Source organism: Euwallacea fornicatus, chromosome 26, assembly GCF_040115645.1.
Source record: "Euwallacea fornicatus isolate EFF26 chromosome 26, ASM4011564v1, whole genome shotgun sequence".
In the NCBI taxonomy this organism is placed as follows: Eukaryota; Metazoa; Arthropoda; class Insecta; order Coleoptera; family Curculionidae; genus Euwallacea; species Euwallacea fornicatus.
In genome coordinates, this window is record NC_089566.1 from 1,765,910 (window position 1) to 1,778,483 (window position 12,574).

General features: G+C 35.4%; 2 protein-coding genes and 1 long non-coding RNA gene across 5 annotated transcripts in view; 2 read left to right on the forward strand and 1 right to left on the reverse strand.

Moving 5' to 3' along the window:
- The window catches only part of LOC136347105 (fork head domain-containing protein FD5-like), a 153,401-nt gene that overhangs the window by 73,365 nt on the left and 67,462 nt on the right, over window positions 1-12,574 (forward strand). The window lies entirely within an intron of this gene.
- The window catches only part of LOC136347118 (uncharacterized), a 39,882-nt gene that overhangs the window by 21,218 nt on the left and 6,090 nt on the right, over window positions 1-12,574 (forward strand). The window contains exon 3 of the long non-coding RNA XR_010733436.1: window positions 6,358-6,477. This is a non-coding gene — a long non-coding RNA (uncharacterized lncRNA). The remainder of the gene's footprint in view (window positions 1-6,357; window positions 6,478-12,574) is intronic.
- Ca-alpha1D (Ca[2+]-channel protein alpha[[1]] subunit D) overlaps window positions 1-12,574 on the reverse strand; it is an 82,813-nt gene that overhangs the window by 19,259 nt on the left and 50,980 nt on the right. For all 3 annotated transcript variants that reach the window (XM_066296705.1, XM_066296702.1, XM_066296703.1), the window contains 8 exons: window positions 11,067-11,218; window positions 9,922-10,129; window positions 8,818-8,938; window positions 8,529-8,742; window positions 8,397-8,479; window positions 8,147-8,288; window positions 731-863; window positions 503-669 (listed from right to left, as the gene is read on the reverse strand). In XM_066296705.1, coding sequence (XP_066152802.1) covers window positions 503-669; window positions 731-863; window positions 8,147-8,288; window positions 8,397-8,479; window positions 8,529-8,742; window positions 8,818-8,938; window positions 9,922-10,129; window positions 11,067-11,218 — 1,220 coding nt within the window. The remainder of the gene's footprint in view (window positions 1-502; window positions 670-730; window positions 864-8,146; window positions 8,289-8,396; window positions 8,480-8,528; window positions 8,743-8,817; window positions 8,939-9,921; window positions 10,130-11,066; window positions 11,219-12,574) is intronic.

Here is a 12,574-nt window from a genome sequence, read left to right on the forward strand (position 1 = left end):
CTGGATTTCTAACCTTACTCATCTGTCAAATTCTGGTTATCGCTGTCGCTGTCATATTATCTATATTTATTGCGTGGTCCACACGGAGGAGAGGATTGTATCGAGGGGTGGTTGAGGGCACTAATCAGACATTTTAGGAAAACTGTGTTATAAACGACATTTCATAAAGCAAAAGCTCCCTTGTCGCCAATTTCACTAAAATATCGGTTTAAAAAATATTGCCCTTCCCCCGATGCGGCCTATCCCTTCATGTAGGTTAATGGGTTAAAGGTAAAGTCAAATTTGACAGTTACCTCACGACTTGTTAAATATATGGCGCTTCAAACTTGGACATACCGGAATCTCTTACCGTTCATATCTAAGAACGAATCGTGGGATTTTTCCAAAAAAAAATTTTCTCACGAATTTAGAAAAAAAGTAATCAACAATCTTTAATCAATAGAAATATTTGATCACACCAGTTTGACAGAAAAGTGAAAATGACACTAACTAATAGATTTACCTGTTGAAAATAGAGACCAACGACACGCAAACGACAACTAGATCCAAAACATTGAAGGCAGATCTTAAAAAGGCCCCTTTGTGGAGAATGCACCCGTATGAAATGGTCTTAAGAAGTAATTCGATGGAAAAAATTCCGGTAAAAAAGTAGTCGAATTTGGTTAAGATCTGTAATTAAAATTAATAATTAGAACAATCGTGTGAATTGTTAAAATCGAGTTTTACTTGCTTCTGTTTTTTTATTGTCCTTATCGGGAATTGGGTCTTCTAATGCTAAGAGCGCTGAGGAAACCAAAATGCAGACCAAAATTATGTTGCTGAAGTAGCTGTGGTTACATAACCAGTGGCATAATACACGAAACCTAAAACCAGTTGAACGAACTATGATTAGTACTATGTCTATATTAATATCTTTTGCACGTTAGAACTATAAAACGTAGGTATAGCAGTCAAGTTCTTGTTCGTTGACTGTCTAGTATTTACGTAGGAGTTAGAGGTGGAACGAATATGGTTTTCTGCCGAATTCGAATTTCGATAATCAAAAAAATAACATCAAAATTAAACAAATTAAGTCGAACGTTATGTAGTTTGTTCATTCATATATTTTTTTTAAAGTTTGCTAAATATTTAAGCAATAAAAATGATTGATTTGTCTTATACAGGGTGCGGCACGGACATCGAGTGTTTTTCAAACAATCATAGAATCGTCATTTTTTTATACATCATATAATTTGTTTTTTTTTTGTATTATAGCGGCATGGTCGAAAACAGCATTTTACAATCATGAACAGAAAATTACATCTGGCATGTGCTGTCCGTTCTCGTTAACGTAATGTTAAAGGCGTTCGAACAATTGACTTCCACCCTTTCCAAGAGGTCTCCGATGATTTCGGCGATTTCATATCGGATTGTCTCTTTCGGTTCTTCTAATGTGGGAAGCTCGGCCTCGTAGACATGTGCGTCCAGATAACTCCACAAAAATAAATCGCATAAGGCGAGATCAGGCGACCGAGGAGGCCATACAATGTCACTAAACCTCGAAATGAGATGGTTGGGAAGCGAGGGGCGAAGAGCAGCCATTGGCGCGTTGGCAATGTATGCCGTTTCCCCATCTTGCTGGAACCATAACTGTTGTCTATCGACACTTTCTATTTGTAATTAATGGATGAAAGAAGTGGTTATCATCTCAAGGCAACGTTCAGATGTTCTAGTAAAGGAAATCCAATTTTCTTCAGAAAAATAGAAACCAATAACGCTACCGCACCCTAAACTGTCGCTTTAGGGCCGCGCAACGGTTGTTCCTTTAATTGTCGAAGATTTTCAGCAGCCTAAATTGGCAACATCTAAATTTTTGTTTAAAATCTCCGTTAAAATGGAAATGGGCTTCATCACTCACTGCCACCAACATATTTCCATTCTGCTCATAAAGTACAACTATTTTCTGTGCAAAATTCCGTTGTTGGGGGTCATCACTCACATCAAATTTCTCCAAAATTCCTATTTTGTATGGGTGGAAACGTGATTTTCCATGCAAAATCCGTTTTACAGTGTGATCACTTATTCGAGGAGCAGTTGAATGTTTCCGAGCAGAGCGGAGCGGACTTCTCTGTATCGCTTGTTTCACCCTATCGATGTTTTCCGGGGTTCGTACAGTACGTCGAGGGCCGGAGGACTTTTTTTCATTATTGAACCTCCTATTTGTAGGTTGTTAACCTGACGTAAGATTGCATCACGCGTGGTGAGATGATCATTTCGATCAATATCGAATCCACGACGAAACTCACGCTGAACTGCAGTCGCAGACTCACCACTGCTAGCAAAACGATCATAAACCAATATTCAAACTGAAATATAATAATAAAATACTATGAGCAGAAAAAATGAATGGCCTATCGTAACACAATCCAACCATTGTGAACGGTTGAGTACTACTAGTTCTAAAAACTCTTGGTTTCCGCGCCGCACCCTGTATTAGACAGGGTGATATAGATTTTATTTGCAAAAATTGAACGTACAACTGAACTCGCAAATAATTAAAAGACTTAGTTTGAACTTGTATGTTTTACCTAGAGCTTTGCTGGTCAAATACAGGGTGTTAAACTTGAAAAAAATTTTTAGTTTTCCGTTTATAGCTATTACAGTTTTTGAGATATTTGAGTCAAACTTTAAGCCTATGCGTAGTTTTGCTGCGCACAAATTATGCTCTTCGAATCGTGCCCACAATCCTCAGGGTGGTTATTTTCTGGGGTCAGGCCCCCTTCAACCGCCAAGCCGTCTCTGTGGTACGACCTACTATGTGGCTTTGGCTTTTTATAAGAGGAAATTTGAAATTTTCGCTCAGTTTATAAACCACTTTGGCTCTTTCTTTCGTATAGGTTTAGGACTACTTGGGGAAATACAAGATAGTACATGATTTTCTTCTATTCGTTGAGTAGAAGTCGAGGTCGTTTTCGTGTCGGATTCCGAATAGTAATAAATTAGAGTTGCATCGTTGAGTGTAATGTCTTGTTTCCACAAGTAATTGCAGAAAGGTCGCAGATGTGGAAGAGACACAAGTGACGAAAAGTTTTTAAATTAAACAAGCAATTCGACTGTCTTGAATCGAACAATAAGTGGCGTGCCACACAAAAAAACTGGGATGTTAGAGGATTGCTTGTTCCAAGGAATATCATCATGTTGTAGATTTTCCCCATGAACCCCCATTTTCCCTTTGAATAGCAAAATGACGTAGAGTGACTTACCGTACGTTAAAAATTTTAGTGAAATATCTGAGAAATCGCAGGACTCTAACAAAAAATCAGCTAAACAGGGTCCTCCACCTAATCCCCAGACTCACGGTTTCTTTCTTTTCGGTACAGCGTTAAATGATATATTCGATTGAATATATTTTTAAACCCTTTAAAAATGGCCTGGCAAGGGCCCAAAGAAATTTTTGCACCTGATAATATCGCAAAAATAAAGTGAACTTTTGTAAATATTTGTTTACCTACCCCGTATAATAAATATTGTTTTTTAGTTCGATTCCGACTTTTGTCTTGTTTAATTTATGTCGTTACCGTGTATGTCTGATTTATTGAAAAAATTGTCGTTGCTGTTGTCCCTTAATCATATTTTTAATGCACGATTTATTAGTTAAAATTGGATTTTCAAATAGTTTACGAGGTATTCAACTATGCGAATAGTTACTGCACTAGAGATGCGGCAAACTTTCAAAATTAAATATCTCAAGAAGGAGTGCTTGTAGCTATTTCTACCTAAAGACCTTTTCTTCTTAAAAATACGTAGGAAAATACAATAAATAAATTTTATACCGGGTGATAAAAAAGTTATGCCCTTTTAAAGAGGATTCATCATGTGCTGACAGCGCCCTCTAAATTGTGCACTGGAAATATAAACGGATTCTGATTTATCACCCCTAAAGACCCCCCGATGTGTAGACACCAGCATTACCAACGAAGTAATGAATTTTTTTCAATTTTTTAATCTTAACTTTGACCCCCTGTATTTCGAAAACTGTCCACTTTTGGATTAGACAAATCATCATATTCTCACCCCAGGAATATGTGTTGGGATTTTGTACAGACCTTTTACAGACACCCTGTATTTTCAATGGTAATAACCAGAGTAAAGTTAATGTCATTGCGGTTGTTATTTGCTATTATGTTTATTTGTTTTCATTGTCATTTCTACTTTTGTTAGATTAATTAATTATCAAAAAGTTCTTAAAGTTTGTAAATTTGTAAAAGAGTCGGCAGAAAATAGCATCGACGATTTTTCCATTAAAAAAGAGTGAAAATGAGGCACACATGGAAATGGCATAAATCGAGGAAGGCAGGAGTTGGCATCAAACTACGAAGCAACACTTTTTATACCGGGTAAGTTAAAAAAATTCTTGCAATAATTCACTTTATTTGTGGAATATCAAGTGCGAATTTTTTTATGGGCACTTGCTGGGATATTTTTAAGAGTTTAAAAAGACCTTCAAGTCGATATATCACTTAACTTTACATCTAAAAGGATAAAGAAAATGCGAGTCTGGGAAGTTTTATGTGGCGGGCCGTGTATACAGAAATGGAAAGTTTATGACCCTGTATTTCAAGAAAGAAGCTTTAAAACTTTCAAGTTCATATGAAATGTTCTCTTTACTTTTCAGAGTGTATCATAATCGTTGCTTGCGCTGTCAGGCAGAAAATCCAAACAAAATTGCCAAAAAAAAAAAAAAAAAAAAAAAAAAAATTATTCGACATATTCGAATTACTGTTCATTGCAGGAAATATCGCAGATCTCGAATAGATACGTATTGCAACATTCGGACATTCGAGACTTCACAGGTTCGACTCGTCCACCTCTAATGGGGATCAATAAACACACACGAAGGCTTAATAACGAAAATTCAGTCACCAAATTCTCACACACCGCAAAAGAAGTAAAATTCTTGGCAATAAATCTTCAATTGTGTGCATAGCATAACATGAGTTACATTAAGTTCATGTAGATCGAGACAAGAGTTTTACTTTTTATTAATGAAATAGGGGTTGTCACGATATCAGTGAAATTGATATGGGGCTACGGGTCTCGGAAACACAAGTTTTACTGATGCGGAATCTAACTACAACTCGTGGCAAGGGAACATGCCGCAACCCTCAAAGGGGGTCAATCTCGCTCTTTCACCTGTTCGTGGGGGAAAATACGAAGAAAGATGAGGCGAGAGGAATCGGCTCAATTTGAGACGTTTGTTTTAATTGGGAAACGCGTCGGGGTCGAGTATTCTCACTGTAACATTCTGATTCTTCGTCATTATCTGCAAGGCACACAATCATACTTATCACTAAGAGTTGCTACTCAACATAACTGCAGTTTCTATGGCGTGAAGTCACCTTTTACGTACTGCATCCAATACAGTAACACGTTTTTACTATTAACTATTAACCATTATACAATGTCAAACACAAAGAGCATGTCATATGGGATTTTTTTTCACTTACGAAGTTAGGAAAAATTTTACTTTGCCTTCTAATTCTGCTTCAAAAATGAGACAAATAACATTGAAATAAAAAAATAGTGTTAACAATTGTCAAATTGCAATGTTTTTACAAAAAATTTAAAAATTTTGTATTATGTCTCAAAATTTTCAATCACTTCTCAAAATTTTCTATTATTTCTCAAAATTTTCTATTATTTCTCAAAATTTTCAATCACTTCTCAAAATTTTCTATTATTTCTCAAAATTTGGTGCAACAACACACAAAGAGATTCTCAGTTTCTCATTTTCTGCGCGCCTATCCAATTTTATAGATTAATAAGCGATCTTCATTTGAATTTTTTACTTTACCTTCCGATTCTACTTCAAAATTGATGAGAAGTGATATTCAAATAAAAAAATTACTATAAATGACAAATTAGAATTTCAAAAAATCAAAAATTTACCTCTTTTTCTTAAAATTTGGAATGGACGCTAACGAAATAATTTCGTATTTTTCATTCACATACCAATTTTCAAATATTTCGGATGATTTTTTTCAATTTCTTTTGTCCAGCTGCATTTCTGAGATTTTCAAATCGGTCACCAGGGTTTAAGCAATTACTTTATTACATCTAAGTAATTATTTCAATGAATATTAAATTGAACATTGGAAGATGAAAATGATACTAGATAGTCAGGGGTTAATAAAGTTTAAAAAAAATATATATAAAAATACCAATATATTTCAATAATATATACTTTTATGGAAATTTGCTTTGTAACGTTGGCCATTATACCAAGAAGGTTTCCTCACCACCAACTACTAAAAAGAAAAGGAAATTATGTTCTTATGTGCTTTCCATTGTACTCATTCTAAAATGTTATCTTTCTAGGCACCTTCGTCATTGAATTCTCTTAATGGCTCGCAGACATGTAATATACAGGATGTCCATTTAACAGCCCTTCGGACTTTTATGAGTTCATTTGTGATGCCGTAAAAAAATAAATAATGGGTATGTATATGAAGCTAATGAAGGTACTTTTTAAAATTAACCACAGCCCTACAGGGTGCCTCAAAGAAGCAGGGCGACATAAAGTGTTTCTTTTTTAGTGGGACCACCCGCATTTTTTTCACGTGCTCTAGCACTAGGGCTCTAATCCCCTGTTAAACCTGTGTTAGTTCTTTATTTTTTTTAACCCTCGGATGCAGTGACTCGAAGCTATAACCTGTTAAAAGAAATTTTAGACATTTGCGGGGCTTCATAAAAAAATTAATATCGTAGTTGCCTTAAGTTGGATTTTGTTCATATTGGGATGGATTCTGACGTAAAATCACCTTAGCAGGTACTGATACTCGTTTAGCCAAAAATGCATACAGGGTGTCCACAATAACAACTTTAATTCGAACTTTTTCGACTTCATTGACATTTCACGCGACTTTGAAGCAGAGCTTGAACGCAAAATCAAAATTCACCCAAATTCATAAATTAACATTTTTTCCATAAAATTTGAATTTTATGTGTCACATTGTATAAAAGGGCAGATTCTCTTGAGCTTTTCAACATTTTACTCCGAACGAATGACAATTCAAGGCAGAAAGCAGAACAAAACTCGCTGCATCCCAATTGCTTTCCCTATTCCTTCTGTGCCTGCACTTCCCGGTTTCTTCTCGCTACTTGCGTTATTTACCTTTGTACCTCAACACAGAAGGAAAAAAGTTCCTTCGAAAGAAGAACCGTCCATTTGTACGACGTCAAAATTGAGATTGTTGAATGATACGGACGGACCGCACTTACAGGGTGGTCCCTAAGGGTGTTCGGATATTCAAGGAGCTGATTCTCTGGATTGCTCTAAGAGGAAAATGTTACTGAGTGTGGTAACTTTAACTAGAATAAATTCGGTATTTACATGGTCTTTGACAGTTAACAGAATTGCTTAAACACGTCAATTTTTATTTCACCCGATACAATTTTTTCAGTATTCTGATGTTACAAATGACTTTAACCCCTTAACTAGCGTAGCAGCTACCCTTAAAAATTTTAATTGAAATCGAGTTCAAGTGATACATGATTTTGAAGATCTTTACAACTTGACTTTATCAGACATTCCTTTTCATCTTAGAACAAAATAATAGTAAAAATAAACAATACTTTAAACAATCAAATTATTATTCCCTTTAAGTTAGCAATTGTTCGAAATGTTCACCGTTGACTTCTTGGCGCTGCCCTAAACGGTGATAAAAATCTTATCTCGCATTTTCTAAAGTATTTAGAGTGATTTGTCTAAGTTCTTGTCTTATACGTTCTCTGAGTTTGTCGAAACCACGTGGTTTCGCAGTGTGAACTCTCGATTTCAGGTATCCCCATGAAAAAAAATCGAGAGGAGTTTCAAAATTTTCTAGTAACTAATTGTCGTTATGAGCGAAAATGAAGTACCATATTGCTACCATTTATTGTGCGCTATAAATGGTATAGTAATGGTGTGGTGTGGAAACGCCCTTAATGGTACGCGGAACGCAACGTACTCGTTACCCAATTTAAGCCAAGCGAGCTTATCGTGTCCGGTTCGTTCGAGGTAAAATGGTCATGTAAAGCACCTTATGAGAGAAGGTAAATGTATTAAAGAACATTGAATCAAATTGAAGATATATACTGCAGCTATGTTCTGTTCAAGAAGGCGTACCTGTTCTTATGGGAAAATATAAAAAAGGCACTGCCTTTAGGAATCGGCTTGATTTTATTAACAATAGTGACCTCGGATAAACGTCGAGGTCTTGCGGACTCTTTTTGGTTCTCTATATCATCGTCATCCTCAGCATCTTCCTCTGAAAATTACCTAATCGTTTAAGGTCCTTTTCTAAAATCTTCCCTAGTTACACTTAAACTAAAATAGTCCCTTTGTTAGTTTTAGGTTTGAAATCTGTTTTGATTACCTTCGTTATGTTCTCTATCATCTTCGTCCTGTTCAATACCGATTTTTGTGTGAGATTCTAGTTCTTCTTCCTCGTGTCCAGACCTACACTTATCGTGCGTTAAGTGGCTACCAACGGTGCCGAAGCATTTACCTCTCAGAATACTGCCCATCCCCCGTTTCGTCGTCCATGCTATGATCCTCTTCTTCTTCCTCTTCTTCAACATCCTCATCTAAATTCGGAGTGGGACTCTTAGATCTTTTCCCTTCCTGTTCCTTCTCCTCCTCCTCTTTTTCGATAGCCGTCAGTGATTCGGCATCGGCCAAATTGTCTACAGCGATGGCCAAAAACACATTTAGGAGAATATCTATTGAGGTGAAGTTAAGAAAAACAAGACTTCTGTCGCTGTTTCATTAGACCGGTGTAATATGAAAAAGGATACAGTTACCACAAATGAAGAGGATAATGTAATATATACAAGCTAACGCCCCGAAACCTTTAACTCCACCGTACGCTTCTATTCCTTCGTACATAACAACGTTCCAGTCTTCACCTGTTAATATCTACCACAAGAGAAATGGAACTTACATTATAGTATTTGGACGTGATCAAGATATTTATTAACTTAAATACCAACCCGTTTTAATGTTAAAGTACAGTGAAAGTCGCAAATAACAACGTTGATTATGTCGATAATTTCGAACAAATCGAACATTTGGTTGAATTTACATTTACCTCACTGCAACGAAGTTGCTCTTAACATCCTCGAGAAAGACAGTTTTGATGGTTGAATTGCCGGGTATAATGACGTTACGGGGGATGGTACTGCGTTTCAATCTCAAAATTCTGGGTTGCTTACAATTCCGAAGATTAAAATTTGTTTAGACTATTAAAAATCCGTCTCGACAAAATGGAGAAGGAACCGCTTTAATAGCGGCTGCAAGCTTCTATGCGACCCCCAGGGGGGGTAGCTACCCCAACTTTAAACTTTTAAATTACAACAGGTGTCATGTGATACTTCTTTTTTAAGGTGTTGGTAAACATCATGTAAAAAGCTAATTTCAATTTAAAAAAAAACAATTTTTGAGAAGTTGCAGTATTTTTAGATCAAAAATATCGTATTTAAAAAATATTTCTCAAAAACTATTCAAAATGTTTTCGCCAAAAGAGATTTTTTCGTTTTTTTTTTTTATCTTTTTTTTAATACAACTTAACTTGTTTATTGCTAGTTTGAATATTGGTATTAACGAATATTGTCACAAGCCCTACAACCCTGAACAGTTTTGTGCTATACACTTTTTCCGGCGACAAAAGGCTTCTGAGTGAAATTAGTTTCATAGAATTGATTTATTTCAACGTAAGTTACAAAAACCAAATAAAAATTAGTCAGAAGTTATATTAATTTTTTTTATTATTTATCTGTTATGGGTTCAATTTCTTCAATAAGTTTTTTTTTTTCATATTTGAATGTAACGACTCTTTTCGCTTGGTCGCCTCGCCGTTGTTATATTCGACTTTCACTGTATTCACTACGCATTTTTCTTACCTGAAAAACAGTCAGTAAACTTTGCCAGAAACTGTCAAAATTGTATCTGATCTTTTCTTCGGTTTTCTTATTGAATCGCCCACCAAACACTTGCATTCCCAAGAGTGCAAAAATAACAATAAACAAGAACAAGAGCAATAACAACGAAGCAATCGATTGTATGGAGTTCAGCAACGACGCCACCAAATTCGAGAGTGAACGCCAATACCTGAAAGGAGCGATTTAACATTATTTAGACTTAAAATCAAACAATAATCAGAATCTACAGGGTGTCTAAAAAAACGGGTCAAGCTATATAACTCAGTTATTTATGAACAGGTTTTGATGAGCTGAGAACCAAATCAAATTATATTTTTTAGACTACGTCAACATTAGACTGATTAGTAACCCCAAAGTTGTTTTTTTTAACTCAACTTCTTCTACTTCAGATGCTAACTCCAGAATTTCAAATAGAACTTCATTTTTTTTTTACATTTTTTGATAGAAAATATCTTTCTGAGCCTAATCATGTATCAAATCAGCGTTAAAACAATTTTTAACTGGAAAAATTTGAGCAATATGATTTCTGCAGGCATCTGTATCCTAAATTGTGACGTTATGAGACATGTAACGGTCTGTATCGTAATGGGGTCATCTGCGTTATTCTGTGGTCATGTGTACTTCCTTCTATCTCATCCTATCGGTCAGAGGCGCCTGGCACTACGGATAAGTGACCCCATATGATACTCGGCGAAAAGGGACACTAATATTTTATGTGAAATAGAGATAAGTGCGTTATTAAATGCAGAAGAAAAGTCCTATTTTTACTATTCTAGCCAATGCATTAGTGTTTAAATAAATTAAAATTTTCAAGTTTTTTCAGTTAAAAATTAACTGAAAAAATTTGAAATATTTACGACGTTACCTAGTCATACATCATTGAATCCAGAAAAATATTTTCTATGAAAAAATGTAAAAAACATATGGAGTTCTATTGAAATTCTGGAGTTGACATTCTAAACAGAAAAGAGAATAATGAATTTTAACGCTGGTTAATAGTCTGAAAAATATAATTTTATTTGGTTTTTAATTCATCCAAATCCGTTCATAACAACTGAGTTGTAGCTTCGCCCGTTTTGTTAAACACCCTCTATAAAATTACTTACTTCGTGACCTTAAACACCCGCAGTAGTCTAACACAACGTAACACAGATATTCCCAACGGTGGCATAATATTTGTATTAGTTAAAACCATTTCGGATATACTACCAATAACTACGAAACAGTCGAAACGATTGAACAAAGACACAAAATAACCCTGAAAAAATATAAAAATATAGTAACCACGATGTACAGGGTGATTGTTAAGTTCGGCATTTTTCCAACAGGAAATAAAACTAAAGAGATAAACATTTTTCCCTTGGCACTTTTTCGAAGAATACTTGTCTAAATGTTTAAATATTCAATGACTTGCTGACGCTGGTGTGACACGTATATATTTGCGAAATGACGCATTCCTTATAGTTACCAACATCTATGCGAAATGTCATTCAAATATCTGAAACGGTTTCGTAGATTCAAATTACTTAACCGTAATTTTTAAATAAAACTACAACACTCTGTATAAATAATTAACTCGTAACTGCTGTCCAAGGAAAAAACTTCTTTAGTTCGATCATGGTAGAAGGAAATTGGTAACTTAAAAATCACCTGGTATGTGCTGGGCTGTGATGGACGTGCTTATGGTGTCCCAAACTTGAAGAACCAAATTTCAAAAAGTACAAAAATGTTTTATTATATATATGAACAGATACGGTAAAAAAATATACAGGGTTAGCCACGTGACTATTTAATTAAAAAATTTTGATTTCCCACTGTAGTACCCCAATGAAATTTGGTTTCGTTGGGGTACCGCGGTACGAAACGATTTTGAGTCCAAGTAAAATATTTTCAAAATGGCGACACTTCCGATGAATGACTGAACTAAAATTTAAAGACCAATTTATATAAGTAAAGTGTCCTTATCCAGGATCGGTCCAGGGAACCTTGATAATATTTGCTACGTAACTAAACTCTAAACCGTAAGATCCTTTAAGCTACAAGGTGTCCCAATTAAAATAAGCAGGTTTTTGAGACTTGAAGTCCTACAACTTCGGAGGCGTGTTTCGATAGTTGTGGAAGCGTTTTTGTCAAATTAAAATACGTCAAAGCGTAGTTTATTAGGTCCTTTTCGAGTCCCAGAACACCGATATTAAGGTTCGCAGCGCCTAGAGAACAGTAGCGATTTCCGCGAGATCGTGCAGCTGTCAAGATTTTCAAATTTTCCAGCATAACTCGAAAACGTTAAATTTTCGACCTAAGATTCTTTACATAAGCTTAAACTGGCCTTAAAATGTGATGAGAAGTCAGAAAATGACGAACAAATTAGGGAGTTCCGTTTAAAATGACGAAGTTGGTGGCTGCTTCCGGCACAACAGGAAGTTACCGCTATTTTGAAAAAAATTTATTTGGATTCAAAATAGTTGCCTCTAGCCCGAAACCAAATTTCATTGGGATACAACAGGGGGGAGTAAAAAATTTCCCAATGAACGGATTGTGTGGGCGACCCTGTATACTGTGGTGGTGGAAAAAAATGCTTATTATAATTTTTTTTTTTAGTTGGACTTCCGAAACA